General features: G+C 35.8%; 3 protein-coding genes across 7 annotated transcripts in view; all 3 read right to left on the reverse strand.

Moving 5' to 3' along the window:
• The window catches only part of LOC116294920 (uncharacterized), a 33,729-nt gene extending 19,692 nt beyond the window's left edge, over window positions 1–14,037 (reverse strand). The window contains exons 1-9 of one of the 5 annotated variants that reach the window (XR_016121653.1): window positions 12,744–14,026; window positions 12,068–12,300; window positions 11,797–11,962; window positions 11,508–11,641; window positions 11,234–11,388; window positions 10,646–10,680; window positions 10,299–10,451; window positions 9,440–10,075; window positions 8,017–8,146 (exon numbers count right to left, since the gene is read on the reverse strand). Coding sequence is in view for 4 of the 5 variants with exons in the window: in XM_089039723.1 (XP_088895849.1) it covers window positions 9,549–10,075; window positions 10,299–10,451; window positions 10,646–10,680; window positions 11,234–11,388; window positions 11,508–11,641; window positions 11,797–11,962; window positions 12,068–12,300; window positions 12,744–13,053 (1,713 nt within the window). In the remaining variant the exon portion in view is untranslated. Of the gene's footprint in view, window positions 1–8,016; window positions 8,147–8,714; window positions 10,076–10,298; window positions 10,452–10,645; window positions 10,681–11,233; window positions 11,389–11,507; window positions 11,642–11,796; window positions 11,963–12,067; window positions 12,301–12,743 lie in introns of those variants that run through there. The other 4 variants (XM_089039723.1, XM_089039724.1, XM_089039727.1 and 1 more) reach the window with 4 other exon arrangements.
• LOC148905472 (uncharacterized) lies at window positions 122–8,213 on the reverse strand. The gene is made up of 10 exons (XM_089040211.1): window positions 7,862–8,213; window positions 7,354–7,580; window positions 6,455–6,665; window positions 6,127–6,296; window positions 5,880–6,052; window positions 5,760–5,794; window positions 5,530–5,652; window positions 3,653–3,730; window positions 1,763–3,001; window positions 122–1,503 (listed from the first exon to the last, which is right to left on the reverse strand). Exons 1-9 carry the CDS (start codon window positions 8,211–8,213, stop codon window positions 2,658–2,660), a joined length of 1,713 nt encoding a protein of 570 aa, XP_088896337.1. The 3' UTR covers window positions 122–1,503; window positions 1,763–2,657.
• A 1,778-nt stretch (window positions 14,038–15,815) lies between the features above and the next one.
• On the reverse strand, window positions 15,816–18,896 carry LOC148905473 (uncharacterized). The gene is made up of 8 exons (XM_089039745.1): window positions 18,594–18,896; window positions 18,247–18,497; window positions 17,412–17,647; window positions 17,170–17,278; window positions 16,733–17,001; window positions 16,448–16,599; window positions 16,322–16,353; window positions 15,816–16,152 (listed from the first exon to the last, which is right to left on the reverse strand). The coding sequence occupies exons 3-8, from the start codon at window positions 17,463–17,465 to the stop codon at window positions 15,983–15,985; spliced, it is 786 nt and encodes a 261-aa protein (XP_088895871.1). The 5' UTR covers window positions 17,466–17,647; window positions 18,247–18,497; window positions 18,594–18,896; the 3' UTR covers window positions 15,816–15,982.
• Between the last annotated feature and the right edge of the window lie 176 nt (window positions 18,897–19,072).

Here is a 19,072-nt window from a genome sequence, read left to right on the forward strand (position 1 = left end):
GAATAACGATACAGAGTATCAATTAAAACAAATGACGTCAGAATGATATTATAACTGTTAATATGCCCTTCAGTTCTTATATTAAGTTATTCAGTTCTTAATTATAACACGTAAGACAAAATGAAAATGAAAATGTTTAATAGCACTTACTTTACAGACAAGGTAGGCTAGTCAAGACAAGAGCTTTAAAGCTCGATTATTTCTCGATATAATATCTATTCAACCTACTTAGTTGAAAAATTACTTCCATTTGCCGGCATTAACGCCATCTGTACGATATGGAAAAGGAGCACAATTTTTCATTTAGAATATCAATGATCCGAATTAACGTGATCACCAGGAAATCAATGTCTATCAAAATGATAATAAATATATAGAGTGAACAGTGGCCTATGGAGTATTGTATGATCAGGTCATTTTTCGTGGATGCTATGGTCGACGTCTCTATTTGTTTACATATTGTCCCAAAAGTCTGTTTCCGCATGGTCAGTACCTTATGTTCATCGGTAATGACCTGTGCGTATTTCTTCTTGCTATAATTTTACGTCTGAAAATTGTGAGTAGACCGCTGACTAACAGTACTGCGTTGAGAATTTAAAGATTTAGTTGCACTAAAAAGGACTTGATTGGCATAATCATCTATAGGTTCTTCATTTATCTAGATTGGTATGGTCTTTTCCAGATATTTTAGGCCCAAATATTTTTGAAAAGGGACATTTAAAAAGATATTAGTTTTGTGGCACAGTTTCATAGGTCGTTCAGTGGTGGGGACTGCAGAGACACTATCCCAGGCCGATATATTTTAAAAGGGACGTTTAAACAGATCAGTTTTATAGTGCAGTTTCATAGATCATTCAGTAGTGTGTGTACAAACACTCTTTGGTTACGAACTACCACGCCAAGGGCACGTTAAGACATTTCTGATGCGCTGTGTTGAATCAGTTCATGCCAGGAAAGTCATCCTTCAACATGTAGGATGACTCACATACTTGATACACAAATTGACGTTCACGTTTTACAAGTGCGAAGAGCTTGAATTATACGTAAATTTAAGATCGTTAGGTTTGTAAGAATAAAGTGTCTTAGTGCTTTTTCTCAGGTTTCATGAAAGTACACTTCCAACGGCATCATAGAAAGAGCCATCTTGATCGTTTTTAAGCGGATCGTGGCCACTTTCTATTGGCATGTTCGAGGAGGCACCGTGTGCACGAGGATCATTCTTGTTGAAGCCACCTTTGGATTGTGTTCCATCAATTACATCGTACACGGGCGCATATTGAAGGTCATTATTATCAATAATACTATCATAATGATGTGGTTCTCTGAAAGTGACCAACGTGGCACCGGCGCCGGACTCAGGAATGGTAGACAAGGCTTCTTTTCTGGTTCTATTCGTTAGATCTTGTTGCCCTTCTTTGATATTCTTGATGTTGGGCTTGGATGGTTGATTGTCAAATTCTTCCACGACTTCGTATACTTTATTTGCTACACTGTTGCGGTGTCCTAATAGTAAAAATGGTAAAAAGAAAATGGATGTCGAAAATTAAGTGGTTGAATTAACTTAACCTTTTAAAGTCGTGTTTTTCTAACACTGATCCTGGTAATGAAACTACAATATTGTTTGGAAGTTTGTCCATTTTTTTGTCCGTGCGAGCTTTGGGCTTTGGAAAAAGCGAGATTGTCAATGCAGGCTTCTTGCGAATTTTTTGTCAGTGAATGGAATATGAACAAAATAATTGCTCTCCGTAAAATAATGCTTTACCTCCAGTATTTGCTTTTCCTTTCACATTGTTATTAAGTGCAAAAGCGGTTGTCGCAGGTACGAAACTTGGATTGACGTAAAACCTTTCAAACAATTTAAATTACTGCAGATAAGAAGGAATAATTTCTTTTTGGCTTTTGTGTAATTTTAAACTGATTTTGTGTTGGCAGAATCTAAGTTAGTAAAGCAGTCTTCTACCCTGGGTGCCAGAGGACGTGTGAGGCTTGGGGGCGAGAGAGAGAGAGTGATCTTTAGTGATTTATGATGAGAGATGAAATTTTAATACTCATATTTATCATCCAATAGACAGATAATACTTTAAACTCGTCTAATTGTATTTAGGATTCATTCTACTTCACGTAATGTGATTGCAATATGAACGTTGTTGTACATAAGCAGTATATACACGAACGTCAGTGTGTTTTAGTACTAAGAGTGTCGGCCATCACAGCTTAGGGATACAATACTCTTGAAATTCTAGCTGAATTTTGCTTTTTGCTTGAGTACCTTACAGCTCTACAGAGACTTTTGTCACGTGAACGTGGCTCTATACTTAGATAAGAACAGAATAGCCAGCCACCAATTTGATGTGCAGTCCTGTCATATCACAAACATTACAGTGTTAAGCTTTTATTGAATAAATGAAATGACGAGAAGTGATAAAGAAAGCTAGAAACAATCTTGATTAAAAAATGACATATCTCTCTTGTAATTGGTTCAAATAAATGAAGCGGAGCAAAATGGTGCAATAAATGTTTCAAAATAAGGCTATTGTTTAAATTGCAATTATTGCTTAAATTGCACCATGATTTTAACGAATTATAGGATTCGATAGTGATTACAAATTTACATTATTAATATTGAATTTAGCGAGAACTAATTACATTGCCATATTTTAGTTTTTATTGTCAGGTTTCTCTTTTTTGTATTTTGGCGCCTGATATTCGCCATGACTGTGCTGAGCAAAAGTATTTAGGCTCTGATAAAGACTGTTTTCCTTATTTTGTGATGTGCACGTGATCTCACTATCTGTCTTGTCTTCGTGTGTCTTGTGAAGCCCCTTGAGGGAACCATATACATGAGGAATAGTCCCTACAAGGGAAGAGTACATTGGCGAGTCGAGAGTTTCGGTCATGCCTTCTTTTTGTTTGATAGCCTTGGAGTTTTCGTCAACCAGTTCGTCAGAGACATTAAAGCCAGGGTTCCTGTGATTGACGTAATCAGCATCTGGAATGGGATCTGTGAATCAGACAAAAACATTTTCAATCGAAAAATCAATCGAAAATTCTGAAGACAGAGAGAGATAGAGAGAGACTGAGTCGAGAGAGAGAGAGAGAGCTGTTCGAATAACGTTTCTGAATGCAATTCAATATTAAAGAGTAAGAACCTATTTTCAACATGAAGTTTTGATTCACGTCTTATTTTAAGTAGGCAAATAATTTGGATTTAATAGTACATAAATAATTAAAAGGCCCTTTAGAAGTACGGATTCCAAGAATATCTTTTATCATTACTTTGGTAACACCGATTCAGAAGAAACGCACATCAGGGGCGGATCCAGCCAAAATATAAGGGGGGGGGGGGGGGGGGGATCACCGAATTTTGCTTGACTTGTAAGTAACGGCTCATTTTACTGCAAATCCATTACTTTGATCAAATAAAACAATATATGACTGAAGGGGGGCTACAACCCCTGTTTGCCCCTCCCTGGATCCGCCCCTGATCATTGCAAACTTTGATCCTAGATGAAAAACTGCCATGAATATTTGGTCGATTCAACTAAGGAGAAACTAGATATTTGCCAGCTTCATAAATCAGAAGACTAGTCCAAAAGAGCTACTAGAATCCACTTCCATTGTTTTTCTTGAATATCTCCCTTTTTTTAATTACCGAGAGAGCTTTGAAGTCGATCTTCAGTACTTCCAATTGGTATTGCGTTTTCATATGTACACATCTCATGGCTTCCATCTAGCAAACAAAACATGTATGCTAATGATCATTTCATTAAAGAGCGAGGTCAAAAGAATCGTTCAAAATCGAGACACGTTTTTACTGAATTAGTTGGTGGGTAATGGTAAATAGCCACTTTTCCCTCAGAGACCTGTTGAAAATACTGTGAAAATACAGACAGTTCAAATAGCTTCTGTGATTTGATTCAATTTTGAAGATAAAGTTGTTGCATATCTGGTAACCCAACCCAACCCCTCCACTCTAAACTCAGGTCCAAATTACAATTCAATTGTTTTGACCTGAATCGTCATATATAAATCATTATGAGTGAAGCAGTAAGTAAGTAAGTAAACACTCTGTTTTTTGGGGTAGCACTTAATAGTGTACAACTAATAAACTTATGGCCCTTTATGAACAAGATACTCACGATCCTAGAAAAAAATTATTTGTCGAGGTGTTTTTTTTTTAGTTTTTATTCTTTTTGATGCATGTGTGAATTGCTCAGAGAAATGCACGCATTACCTTCATTAGATTGTGGATTTCTTTCGCTTTCCCTCGCTATGTTTTTCCTGCATTGAAGATTTTCGATATCACAAATTATCCATAGAAATTTATATTCTGACTTGTACGAGTATATCTTTCTGGCTTTAGTGTAATGTGTAATGAAATCCAGACAACGAGAAGGTAGCAAGTTTCCGCCGATGCGGAATTTACAGTGAATTGCATTCAAATATGCTTTGGACTTACGAAAACAGATATTACTTGTCGTCCATTGAAGGTGGACGATTTGAATCGCTGAAAGTTCCGTCTTAACAAGCGAAATCGTTAGTGACAGATTTTTAATAATACTTAGTGATTTATGATGCGAAATAAATTGTCATTACTCATTATCATCCAAATAGAGAGCTAATGCATTAAACTCGTGTAATGGTATGTTAGGATTCATTCTACTTGTAATGTGCTCGTAATATAAGTATCTAATGGGGAAGTTATCAAAACTACGGAGGCATATTTAGTTTACAAGACCGAGGGTAACGAAAAAGGGCTAAAGCCATGTGATCAAGCAAACTTTTCAGGAGTAGGATTATTCTTGATTATGTTCACCAGTTCGTGAGCCGATTTTTTCCTGTTCCGACGCCGGCGAATGAATGTATTGTCGATCCTCCTATATTTTGAGCCGCAATGCCCGTTGATACGGTGATAAAAACACCGCTTGCTCCCTTTCTTAACTCCTTTAAAACATATGTAATTAAAAATGATTTTCCGCCTCCAGCTATTCCACTAATAAACACACTAAAACCTTTTTCTACGATATTAAAAACTTTGTTTTGCTCTTCGCTCAAGGACGCCATATTGTTTGTTTTTATCTGTTTGACGTTACACGTGATTTTTTTGAATTTGTCACGTAATCCGTTTGTATAGATACTGCTACCAGCATAGAGCGAAAAATATTTTAATTTTGGATTGTTTGATTGGCTGAAATGGGTCACGTGGTTTACAGTTTCACTCCCCTCCTTTTTTACACGTCGCTCCGCTCCTTGCAAGATATTCGTCGGTTTTCGGAGTAAATTCGCTAGCCCGACTAAAGCAAGGAAAGCCTGCCATGAAGTGTAGCGCGCGCATGTAAACAAGAACTACAAGGAACACCTGGTATATTTTAGAATACGTGCAAAAAAATCGAAGACAAACCAACACAATCATAATTTTAACGTGCTCCCTTGATCACAGCCAAACAAATATGTTCGTGTTGAAACTTTGCAAAAAAATAAAAAAATAAAAAAATAATACTTGAATATTGGATTGATCCGATTTTCTACCTTTATTTTTAGGATGGTGAACCACATCTTGTTTATTGATGGAGACAGCACTGATATCAGCATACGAATACTCGTCTTGTTCTTCCAAGGATCGCTGAACACGGTTAGTACCATCTTGTTTCACTTAAAGTAATTCATGATGAATAATGTATAAGTATCTTGGATTTAATCATAATATAAGATGCAAATGGGAATGAAATATTATATCCATTAAGTGTATCTGAACTTACCTGCGACTACACCTGACTTCTTTGCGACAGTTTCCCTAGATTTTATTAATAAGAAATGTTAGCAAAGTTCATATAAAGTTGCAATGATTTTGAAACCAAAACTATTTGATGTGACCTTACCTTTTCTTTCGTCTTCTCACGAGTATTATGGCAATAACTAACACAAGTAAGCCAATGACTCCAGCAAATGCGCCTGCAATCAAACCACTGCGGTCATTGGAGCTTGAATGTTTAGCACTGGTTTTGATTACCATCGGTGCTGATGTCTGTTGAGGCGCTGTTATGGATCGATTCTTAAAACGAGGTGAATAAAACATGATATCATCAGAGCTCCTCTCGTAGTGAGTACTGAAATCCAGATACTAACCTTCGTCGCGGTTGAGATAATAGTTGTAGAAGGGCCGCCGCTGGTTGTATGTATATTTGGATTGTTGGCACTTCTTGTAGAGGTTGATAAACTACTTTCAACTGTAGCTGACGAAGAGGGTGGTTCTGTTGTGGAGGGTGCTGCAGTTGGTAGTGACAGCGAGAACGGACCTACAGTTTTTAGTTATAAGAAAATATTAGAATTTTGAATAGCGCCCATGAAGACGTAATTTATTTTTTGATATTTCTCTAAAACAGACTTACAAAAAGTGCGCAGTGCTATATATGTGCAACATACAAGATAGATTCGTTTGTAAATTGATACTCACATTTTATTTCGCCCTGCATCTTTAATAAAACACAAGTCTGTTCTATCATATTCGACGCGCCATAATAACCCACTCCAAGTGTGATAATTCGTCCACTTATAATTTGCTGAGAAGAATTGTCACTATAATTATACTGAAATGGGAACTTTATATCGTTATTTGTGATGAACATAACATTGATCTGATGACTGTATCTCGATGTTGAATGTATCTGTAAGCAGTGAAAAATTTGAAAGTGAGTTGTAAAACGAATTTAATCTTAACTATAGAATGTCCCTTTTCTATGCGACAAATCACTTTTCAGTCCAAAAGACAACTAAAGTATTTCTTACGCTTGATAAGAACTTTTCTATGGCGTTTTTCCCCCTTCTTTTCTATCTTTCTTCCAACGTTATCATTTATCTTATGCATATCAAAAGTCCAGCTTGTCATTATTATAAACATAGTGAATATCCAATGTCATCATTTCTTTTAACATGTGAAAAGTTCAGCTTATTATTATTATTATTAATATTATTGATATTATTATTATTAATATTATTATGCAGTTTATTAAACATCTGGATGCGAGGCAAAGACACTCATAGGGCGCGTAAACGTAACCTATGGGTGTTCAAACTATTTACAATTAGATATGCTCAACAATAAAATATTTACAAATGTTACAATTATTTACGATATACATCAGACTATATAGTAAATGCAGAACATAAGAAATACTTTGAAAATAATATAAATCTAAAATTTGTAAAAGAAATAGATTATATCATGCGTAAAATTATTATTATTATTATTATTATTATTATTATTATTATTATCACAATTAACATAATGAATATCCCATGATTCTTATGTATTGATGAGTGATAGTTACTGCTTAAGTCCAGGAATGTTCTTACCATAAGGAATCGTTTGTTGCCTGTTTCATGTACGGAAAATCTCTTCTTTACATATGTGTCATAATCCAGATCCCCCCAGCTGCCATCACATTTCTGATATTTCGTAGTGGCCCTATAGATATAAATGCCCCGAAATTGCGTCGGGATTTCGTAATTAGCAACACCAACTTTTGGAACGGTTATAAGAGCACTGTCATTTGCCCAGTTGTTAAGTATAACTGAGCATCCTAAACAAAAAAACAAAAAAAAACAAAAACAAAAAAAAAAGAAAGAAAGTGGAAAAACTTCTAGATCTGATGGCTCTGTCCGTGATGACCTTAAATGATATGAAATTAATATAGTCAGGTGGTATAAGTGAAATAATCGTGACAAGTGCGATAAAACTATGAAATTTGGCACAGAGATTGCTGAGGGCATCCTGTTATAATGCTTGAAAACGAAAATGTTGTTAATAGGTAATTTAAAGACCAAGAAACTAATGTGATAGGAAGGACATGAACCGACTTACCCCAACGTTCATGAACTTTAGCGTTTTCTAAGCACTTCCATCTCCTACCGTCGAATCCAAATGTAGAAGAAATAAAATATTTACTATTACTTGCTATATGATTACATTCACATGTGCAGTTACTAATTCTTGAACCACGCATTTCTTCACACTGTGTCGAACCATTACCCAAGCACAAAGATGAAGGTATTATAAACCGATCGGGCTGTGCTTCCAAGGTTGTAGCTCCAGTAATTTTGCTAGTCTTTCGTTCTATGATGACATATTCTTCAGCTCGAAGTACTTCTGCCCATAACAAGATAAAGACTATTACTAAAAGCTCAAATATTACGGAATCCACTGTCTTCTTCATTTAGTTTTGAAGTCCCAAGGATCAAATAATGAGATGAGAAAGAGTGGAGCACAGAAAATAAATGGGCAATAATGATGTATTTGTACACTATGTAGTTCCTGTCAGATAGAAAGACTTCTTTTTTTAAATTCTTTAGTCGTAAACAGCACTTAATGGCAGTTCCGTTCCAGCCTGGGTTTGAGGATTCTTTTCCTTATGTTGTCAATGTAAAGGTGCTCAGGAAGAAGTATGAAATTTACATAAAACCTGCTCATCCAACCAAATAACATGTAAGAAAGAAATCATTAAAATACGTTTTTAACATGACCAATTAAATTCGTAAATTGTTGTTTTTCGCGTGAGGCCGTGTGTTTGACTCAACATTAGGTTTTTTGTAGTATTATTTCGTGTTTTTTCATCTTTTTCCGCATAATAGAGATGCAAGTCAATCAGTCAGAACTGAGTCATCAACCAGGAATGATGTAAGCCTCTTCACGAGAATCAATCAAGTACCCTCAGTAGTTGAAATGACGAGACACTTTATTAGTTTAAACCGTGACGTGGTTCTTGTTACATTATATACAAAAATCATATGAATACGTCAAATTTTAAGACATAGAGAAGACCTGACAAGTTGTCTTCAGTTGTGCTATGCAATATTTTTAGCCGTATCTGTTTATGAGGTCTCCTTAAGAACGATTCTAACAGGAGTGCATTAATTTGAATCAAAAACTTTGAATTAATATTTTTAATGGCTTTCATGATAGAACTAGAGGAGAAATTATCATAATGTAAGACTTCATCAATATCATTCCATATATACCTGGTTTATGCTAGTTTATTAAATGTGTGTCAACCATACACTTGCTTTCTAGTTTTAAAGGCTCTATGTAATCGACGTTTTTGCCGGGACAAACGGCGAACAAGAAAAAGTGAAACCATCCGTACCGTAATCTACTATAAATTCTTTTATGATGTAGTCGTCGACAAAATCCCTGTTTGAATGCTGTTCGTTATAACACTCAAAACCAGAGACACATTAAGGCTTTATGAGTAAAATAATGCTGAAAACGGATCTACAGTCAAAAACTTTTAAGTCATTGCAAGGTTCGCCTAAGTTATGGACACTTAGAGTATGGTTATCACGAAAGCGTTTGTTGCCGATACCAGGGAAAGCTCATCCGTTACTTTCTGGAATGCATACCTACAAAAGGAACAAGTATAATGCTCAAGCATTTGAATGGTACCTTATCTCGAGCTGATTCAAAGAAAATGCTTGTATTATCTGTATTGTTCAAGGCCTCGTACACATCTTTATTCATTTCATCATTTTGATAGAGTTCCTGATAGATAAGCTTAGATATCAGATGTGTCATTGATTACTTCCCCAACGGAATCATATGAGGTGACACTGTAATTGCAAGCTTGTTTGACATTTCTTTTGGTATCATCACCTCGATTCAAGGTACAGTGTACACGAGGATTTTGGCCTTCCAGTGATTTGTATTCTGGGTTATCACTTGATGGTGGCTGCGCAATGACGTCATACAATGGAGCACCCTCTGGAAATGGCCCCTCCAGAACCTGATAACAAGGAGCCTCTCGTCCCTCGAGAGGTTCATTTAAAGATCCTGGATCTTCAAGGACATTGTACAAAGGCTCTTTCTGGCTGTTTGGTTTTTGCGCTTTTACTACCTTTTTGTTGTACATTGCACTATCAAAATAAGGTCGATTTGTAGCTTCGTTTTTGGGATTATTAACCTCAGCATATTCTGGAGCTTCAAGTACTTTGAAAACAGGCCCTGCACTGGGATGAAATAGAGAACCATGCTTGTCCAAACCCTCAACCTTACCATCATTGGACACGGTATTTTGTGGATCTTATGAAATAAAACCAAATTATTTCTGTTAATTTAGATAATTCAATTGACTAGAAATTGACGATCATTGAATGACCACGTTGCTCGGAATGGCTAATAGGAATAGTTTGACTAGGAAACCTATTCGTAACCAAATCAAGTAGCCATTATGAGCTTCAGGTGACGGATTCTGAGTGCTACCAAAATGCAAGTAAAACGTTTTTCTTTATCTTTTACGAGGACTTACCTTTATTAGGGTGACCATTCGACATGTTTCTTCTGCCAAGTGTTATTGCATTCGTATAGGCATACGAGTACTCATCCTGGTCCAGTGACTTGTGACCATCGCAGTCAGTCATCTTCAAGGAGTTATCAACCCCTTTTTCGTAACTAACATTTTCTGTAAAAAGAAGGCAAACAAAACTTTTGGAAGTAACGCTGGAAATACCATTATATCTAATTGCTTGAATAATGTGCACCACAAATAGGTCGTGGCCTGGTGGTATAGTTGAATACTATTATGTCTTCTTGCATCAATATTGTGCATGACATATTAACACTATGTTATAATAGTTATAACCAATTTTGACTTACCAACAGTTGTTTTACTTTTCGCTGCTGCAGCTTTTCTGTGGGAAAAGGAGACTCTGGATTTAGGAGACTCTGCTCGCAGGGTATATCATACTATATAATTTTCACAATCATTATCATAATTAAATTATTTTAATTAATTTCATTACAAAAAAAGTAGTTTTTTATTTATTAAACGTGTAACAAAAAGAACTGAGCGATTTCCAAAGTGGCCCTGACTTTTCATTTTCTTGTGGATTACTGCCTACCATAAAATCGACTGTTCATATTTATATACAGTTTGAAATGAATTTCAGTGTTTGTGTTATCCAAGTTGAGCTGCGCTCTTTGTGACTTTGCTGATATTCGAGATTTCAGATGATTCTCCTGAAGTGCCCTTGCATTCACATTATACAACATCAGGGACAAATACAGTCTTTATCTTTGATAAGAATGTCATAGTCTTTATTTATAGATATAGGATTCTTCAAGCATTTGTTGTTTTATTTTCCAATTTTTTTAATGATTTAAGAATCATCTATTTGTTAATATTATGACACCAACCTAGAAGATAACATTATATATCGTATTCGTTTGGGCAAAATTTACTACCTCTTTTTTCGCCGTCTCATGACAATCACTATGGCAATAATGATCAGCATTAATCCAATCACTCCCGCTGCTACCCCAATGATCCACCCAGTGTTACTACCATCGTCTTTTTCGGCTGCGTTTTTCTTGCGGTTATTAATAAATGTCGTGGATTCCTAAGAAATTAGAAAAGAGCTTTCTTTGTAAGGCTGGTTGCGGCATATAAACTCTCCCATTTAGTCATCTATTCATAATGAACTAATAACAAGGACTGACTAGGGATAGTTTTACTTACCATAGTAGTTGACTGGGATGTACTAATACTGTGTGTTTGGAATTCGGTTTTACTGGTGCCTGTTTCTGAGGTTGGTGAGATTGTCCATGGTGACGTTGTTGGCTTAGGTAATGGTGGCAGAGAAAACTGAGGACCTGGATGATAATGTTGTTTCGAAAAAGAAAAAGAAATATTAAAATCAAGAGGCTTTATATTTAGAAGCATGAATGCACAATATGTGAAGGGTCAAGAAGAACTACGGTTTGAATCGCATAAAGCAATCGCAATTGGAGATCTTTGTTTGCCTTACCTTGCTCATACAAGGCGTGATACTTACATTTCAATGTTCCCTGCATCTTCAACAATAGACAGTCGCGTATAATTGTATTCGACTTATTGTAGCACCCTATTGTCATTCTCAGGATTCTTCCCTCCATGGCGTCATTATACTCCAAATGCGATGTTGTCCTCTTAAACTGAATTTTTCGTTAGTTAGAACAACTAGTTAGTTATATGCTTTTTTCGATTTAGGTTTTGTAAAATGTCAAGTATTTTTGCAACAACTTCTGTTAAAAACTTACTGTAAAAAATTGCGTATTTTCACTTTTCACGATTAAGAACCTGCTGTTCACGAAATCGTTATCTAGTATGTTCCACGATCCATTGCACAGCAAATACGTTGAGTTGAATGGAATAATATAGCATCTTTGAAGATCAGTTGGTATCACGAAAGAAATACTGGCTTCCATTCTCAAAGGTACTGTTATAAGTGCACTGTCTACTGTTCTGTTACGCAAGAGTGTTAGTGAACATGCTGAATGGTTGAATAAAAGAAAGAAATTACATAATGCATTTTAGTGACAACTGAACATGTTGGTACATCCAGAGATACAGGATCTCCTTTGAAAATTATGGACGGGCCCTAAATAAGCAGCTTTTCTTAGATGGTTCTGATAGATGTACCATGCTTCTTTAGTTTCTCATTTATTCCTTTTCTAATTTTTGAGAGGCATCTAAGGTTGTCCTTCCCAACCCTCGTCTCAATAACAGTCTACAACCAGCAGCCACCCTTGGTGAAACATGCACGGTTTCTCTCCTGCCGTGTCTTTTATACAGCACTTTCGTAATATATCAAAACATTTCTTTACTAAACGTTTAGTTTTCAACTAAGGTATTTCTATTTCAGCGATTTCAGAAATACTACTGACTATAAAAACACTTTGCACTTAAATTTTATTTTTTACTGAAATTTAATACCTCCATATTGGCGAACTTTAGAGTTTTCTGTGCAGTTCCACTGATCATCGAAGAATCCAAACGTTGTTCTTTCGCTGTTGCACTCACATTTACACCCTTCGACACTATGACCAGTCATTGCTCCACAATATACTGAAATATCACTTGAGCACTTTGTTGATGGAATCTTGAAAGTGTCTGGTTGGTATACCCATTTTTCATGCGTGTAGTTTATGTTATGGCGTTCAATTTCAATCGTTCCATTCAATGCAAAGAGCAGTTTCCACAACGAGGTAAAGAATAATATTCGTTGGAATGCTGAACACATCATCACCAAGTAATCAATAAATTTCGCTGTTGTAGATCTTATCCTCTTATTCGATTATCTCTGTCATACCTTCAGAGGCCGCATGCTTCACAGTTATTCATGTTTAAAAAGCAAGGCTCCTCTCTATTTAAAGAAGAATGTACAAAAATGTGACCATCTTTCTGATATTTACCGATATACTTCCATCACTGGTACATTTTAGGGAAGCTATTTCCTCGTGTCTTCTGTGATTCACTGATTTTTCCGCTTTGGTTTTAGAATATTTGAATAAAAATGTCTTATGCTATTCAAGAAAACGAAAGTACTTGAAGCGCAACCCATTTTGTTCAATTCTCTTTCTCTTGTGAACTGATAACAGACAGATTTATATCGCATGTTAATCCGCTTCTGCTTCAGCTGTTTATGTTTCCTTTTTAGCTTTCGTTTTTCCGTGTAACATCTCTCAAAGTTTTCTTGTCTCACGAACCTCTACAAAATATGGACTTCTATTTGGAAAATGTACCGGCAAGTCAGACAGTAGACGCTTTTCCCAACCTCTAGCTCCTAATATATCTATCTGTAATCGTATGGGGTAAAGTCTTAGGGAAAAGGACAATTTTAGAAGCACACGCTCATTTGGTTTTTTATTTACGAGGACCCTTGAGGTTGAGATGGCACGGTACTCGCATCCTTGACTCGAGACTCGATGGACCTCTGCTTGAATTTCCTTCTGTGTGTTTAAGCATTGGTGTAGTGTCAGGAACCAACGTATGCATATGTACATATGTACAAGTTTGTACTTGTATCCGATGTGAATAATTGTGACGTCAATTGAAATATTAGGGACCTGATTTAGCAACAGCACATCCAGACAAAGAGCACTCGTTTCCCATGCGGAAGTTACAGAAGTGCATTATATTGAAGTTTGGGCTGATAAAAACGGGTGTTCTCTTTCATTGAAGGTGGAAGTTTGAACTTGCTGAAAGTTTCTTTTCGACAATGCAAAATTAATGACTGATTTTTAGTGATGTTAAGTGATTTATGATGCGAGATGAAATTTTATTACTCATATTTATCATCCAAATAGACAGCTAACACTTTAAACTCGTCTAATTGTATTTAGGATTCATTCTACTTCACGTAATATGATTGCAATATAAACGTTGTTATACATAAGCAGTATATACACGCACGTCCTTAGCTTAGGGATACAATAGTCTTGAAATTCTAGCTGAATTTTGCTTGTTGCTTGAGAACCCTACAGCTCTACAGAGACTTTTGTCACGTGAACGTGGCTCTATACTTAGATAAGAACACGATAGCCAGCCACCAATTTGATGTGCAGTCCTGTCATATCACAAACATTACAGTGTTAAGCTTTTATTGAATAAATGAAATGACGAGAAGTGATAAAGAAAGCTAGAAACAATCTTGGTTAGAAAATGACATACCTCTCTTGTAATTGGTTCAAATAAATGAAGCGGAGCAAAATGGTGCAATAAATGTTTCAAAATAAGTTTATTGTTTAAATTGCAATTATTGCTTTTATAGTACACTCAACAAAATTACTCGACTCTGATTGGTCGAGAGGAGTACAATTATAGCGTTAATTGTACTCCGTAGGAGTACCGAATTAAGTCGCTATGGCAACACGGCCAAAACAATGTCAAAACAATTATTTTCTCTCATTTTGTACTTAAAAAGCATAAATAACATTTTGAAGCCGTAAGAACTGATGTTTTTTATGCATTTGAGTTGCACGATGGACTGGAAATCGGCTGCCAAATAGACAAAGATGAACGGCGTCGCTTCGCATTTTTTACTGAAATTTTGTTGAGTGAACTATAAACAAAAAATCGCACGATCTTCTCGTACAATTTGGAATTAATAGACACTCGTAATGTTTTGAAAGTTCTTTAATTGTACTCGCCTAAAGGCTCGTGCAATTACAACAACTTTCAAAACATTACTCGTGTCTATTAATTTCCAAATTGTACTCGAGATCATGCGATTTCCTATACAAATTGCACCATGATTTTAACGAATCAAGTTATAGGATTCTATAGTGATTACAAAATTTACATTATTAATATTGAATATAGCGAGAACTAATTACATTGCCATATTTTAGTTTTTATTGTAAGGTTTCTGTTGTTTGTACTTTGGCGCCTGATATTCGCCATGACTCTGCTGAGCAAAAGTATTGAGGCTCTGATAAAGACTGTTTTCCTTATTTTGTGATGTGCACGTGACCTCAGTATCTGTCTTGTCTTCGTGTGTCTTGTGAAGCCCCTTGAGGGAAGCATATACATGAGGAATATTCCCTACAAGGGAAGAGTACATTGGCGAGTCGAGAGTTTCGGTCATGCCTTCTTTTTGTTTGATAGCCTTGGAGTTTTCGTAAACCAGTTCGTCAGAGACATCAAAGCCAGGGTTCCTGTGATTGACGTAATCAGCCGCTGGAATGGGATCTGTGAATCAGACAAAAACATTTTCAATCGAAAAATCAATCGAAAATTCTGAAGATAGAGAGATAGAGAGAGACTAAGTCGAGAGAGAGAGAGAGAGAGAGCTGTTCGAATAACGTTTCTGAATGCAATTCAATATTAAAGAGTAAGAACCTATTTTCAACATGAAGTTTTGATTCACGTCTTATTTTAAGTAGGCAAATCATTTTGATATCTCCCTTTTTTTAATTACCGACAGAGCTTTGAAGTCGATCTTTAGTACTTCCTATTGGTATTGCGTTTTCATATGTACACATCTCATGGCTTCCATCTAGTAAACAAAACATGTATGCTAATGATCATTTCATTAAAGAGCGAGGTCAAAAGAATTGTTCAAAATCGAGACACGATTTTACTGAATTAGTTGGTGGGTAATGGTAAATACCCACTTTTCCCTCAGAGGCCTGTTGAAAATACTGGAAATTCAATAGTTTTGACCTGAATCGTCATACGTAAACCATTATGAGTGAAGTAGTAAGTAAGTAAGTAGAGACTCTATTTTTGGGGGTAGCACTTAATGGTGTAAAACTAATAAATTTGTGGCCCTCTATGACAGGTGACGACTTATGGTTGAACCTCAAGGAATTATCTTCACCTCGCCCGTTGCCTGCATTATCTGTTATGAGAATGCAATTACATTTTACTATAATGTTTTACAAACATTTTAATGTTTGGAATGTAATTGATTTTAATTAAGTAAAATTAATGATACATAATCAATGACAATATATTATGAGATAATGTGTTGCCTTTGATTTATTTTTGTAATCTCTGTTTATACTTACCAACAGTGTCTGTTCTTTGCTCATCAGATTTCCTACGTACGATTTTAGTTAAGTACAAAAGTTATAAAAACGTATAAAAACGCGATCGTTTTGAACTTGGAATATCACCAATTACTGAATGCTCACCTCTTTTTACGTATCTTTATCATCACCATAATAACAATTACTATGATTGCTAGTGCGATAATACCAGCAAGTGCCCCGATGATTAGGCCACTCTTATCCTTTTCTTTACTAGCACTTTTCTTGCGGTCAGTTTTCACAGAGATAGATGTTGTCTACAGAATTTAAGAGTAGCTAGTTTTATATCACAAAATGATTCTATCAGTCTAAAAATAATCAAGGCAAGGTGTATCAGAACACATTTAAGAACTCACGACAAGTGTTTTTTTAAAACAAAACTTCTCTTACTGCAGTAAATGATCTACTGTACTTTGTCCTGGTAGTACTTATATGTCCAAGCGTATGATCAGGTATCGATGAAACAGGCTCAGTTAAAATTGATGACCGGGTTGTTGGAATTGTCATTGTTTGAACTGATCCTTGTGACGTCCTCTTATGAGCTGTTTTGGGTTTTGCAGTGGTAATTCTTGTTATTGGTAATAATGGTGGCCGTGGCTGTATCTGTGTTGTTAAAGGTACTGTTGTAGATGACTGTGATGGCCTAGGTGGTAATGGACCTGGAGTTTCAATTAGCTGGTGTTAACGCTATTTTATTGGAAAGATCTGAGTTCGACTAAATCAGTCCTGTTTTGTATTTTTCTTTATTTTATCTTCTCTTGGATTTTGTCTTGTTTTTGTATTTAAAATAGCGAAAAACCATAAATTGAGTTCCCCCAGATACTTACATCGAAGTGTTCCGTTTATTTTCAATATCACACAATATTGCCGATGGGATTGACAATCAATGTTAAGTCGTATAACCTGACCTTCCATATCATCGAGACTTCTTTTGAGCTATATATGAATATAAAACAACACCAATTTATCAAGCATTGTCAATTCCAATTCCCATTGGAGTACATCAATCATTGGTTAATATGAAAAATGACGGTAGCCGAACAATGATGACTAATTTTTTAACACTTACGTAAAGATACCAGTTGTTGTAGCCTTGCGGCCAAAATATATCGAATGTTTCCATAGCCAGTCCACTACTAAGTTGGCTCCAGGTTCCACTGCATGTAAGATTGCTACTTTTGTTGGTTACACCACAGTTTGAAGACGACTTTAATGTTGGTAGCAAGTATGATCCTGCAGATTTCTTTCTGGTTATGGTTATAATTGGACTTCCAGCATTTCTATTCTTTAATATCAATGAACAACCTAGAAAAAATGCAAGTCAGTTTTGTTTATTTAAGGCAAGATCCCATAGTCAGATTTTTTTTAGATTTTGCATGATAAAAGTAGATCATATACTAGAAGTAAAATAAGCAAATAAAAAATGGGGGTCACCGACTTCAACTAAATTCATGCGTAGATAGAATGCGCGAGAACAATGCCCACGAACGAACTAAATTAGGCCCCATCCACACTATGCCGGATAAATTTGAATCCGAATTTTTTTTTTTTATTCGGCATATTTATTCGGCATATTTATTCGGCATATTTATTGGCATAAACATGCATGAGCCTCTAAATCTTATGAAATAAATTACAGTGCGATTATGAATCACGCAGAACCATTAATAAAATTATGAACCAATGGAATATCAAGCAACTCAGCACTAAGATTATGAAATTTATTATTGTCTATACACTTCCAACTGTTGTAGAATGCAAAAGTACTTTTTTCATCGTTACATTCACATGTGCATCCAATATTACTGCCGACAAGTTTGCCACCCATAGTAGTACACTGTACTGTTGCATTGTCGGCAGAACACATCGATGGAGGTAATACGAACCGGTCTGGCAGTACATACCATGATTCCGTGATTCTGCGTTGAATGGAGTATTCCTGTGCTAGAAGTCCTTGCCACAACGATAAAAGAAAGGCGACCAAGTTCTTATTCATTATTGCAGGTGTTTCATTTCCCGATCACCTTGAGCAATTCTTCAGTGTGCAGCTTTACCAAGCAGTAACATATATCCTTACTTCTTGTCCTGCTGCATGTCGCTGGAGTTCTTGTGAATTGCCTTGCAGGTTTGATTGTCTTGGTTAAATAGTTTCGTTCTATAACACAATGTTGTAACAGAAAATGTGACTAAACTGCTCACTAAATTGTCAAAGAATATCAATTGTCTATCACAAACAGAAAAAGATACTTACCCGATAACAGGTGTTTAATTTACAATTTCAAATTAGGGTTCAACTTCTTGGCTGTCGAGGTTTCTTATAAAGAATTTTCATACGACTGACAATACGACTAACCTTGACCTCCGCATAGAATAATTCACTGTCTTAAAGAACTGACGAATGGTATCGAACCATTTAAAAGCGATTCGTGTTATCGTATTTCCTAATACATTACTGAACTGTCCGACAAAATAGCAAATCAGATTAATGTCTAGTACTTCTGAGACTTTTATGTGGTAATGACAATATATGTTTTCACTTTCAAAATGTGAAGTGATTGAAGTTTTGTTTAGAATACTTGCAAACTGAAAATGCTAATAATAGAAGATAGCATGGTTGAATAATGATGCAGAGTATCAAGAAAAACAAATGACGTCAGAATGATATTATAACTGTTAATATGCCCTTCAGTTCTTCGGCTGTTAAACTTGCTATTCATCATTTATGTAAAG

This window comes from Actinia tenebrosa, unplaced genomic scaffold (assembly GCF_029948245.1).
Source record: "Actinia tenebrosa isolate PJP-AT-01 unplaced genomic scaffold, QUT_ActTen_1.0 PGA_scaffold7__59_contigs__length_16204524, whole genome shotgun sequence".
NCBI classification, from domain to species: domain Eukaryota; kingdom Metazoa; phylum Cnidaria; class Anthozoa; order Actiniaria; family Actiniidae; genus Actinia; species Actinia tenebrosa.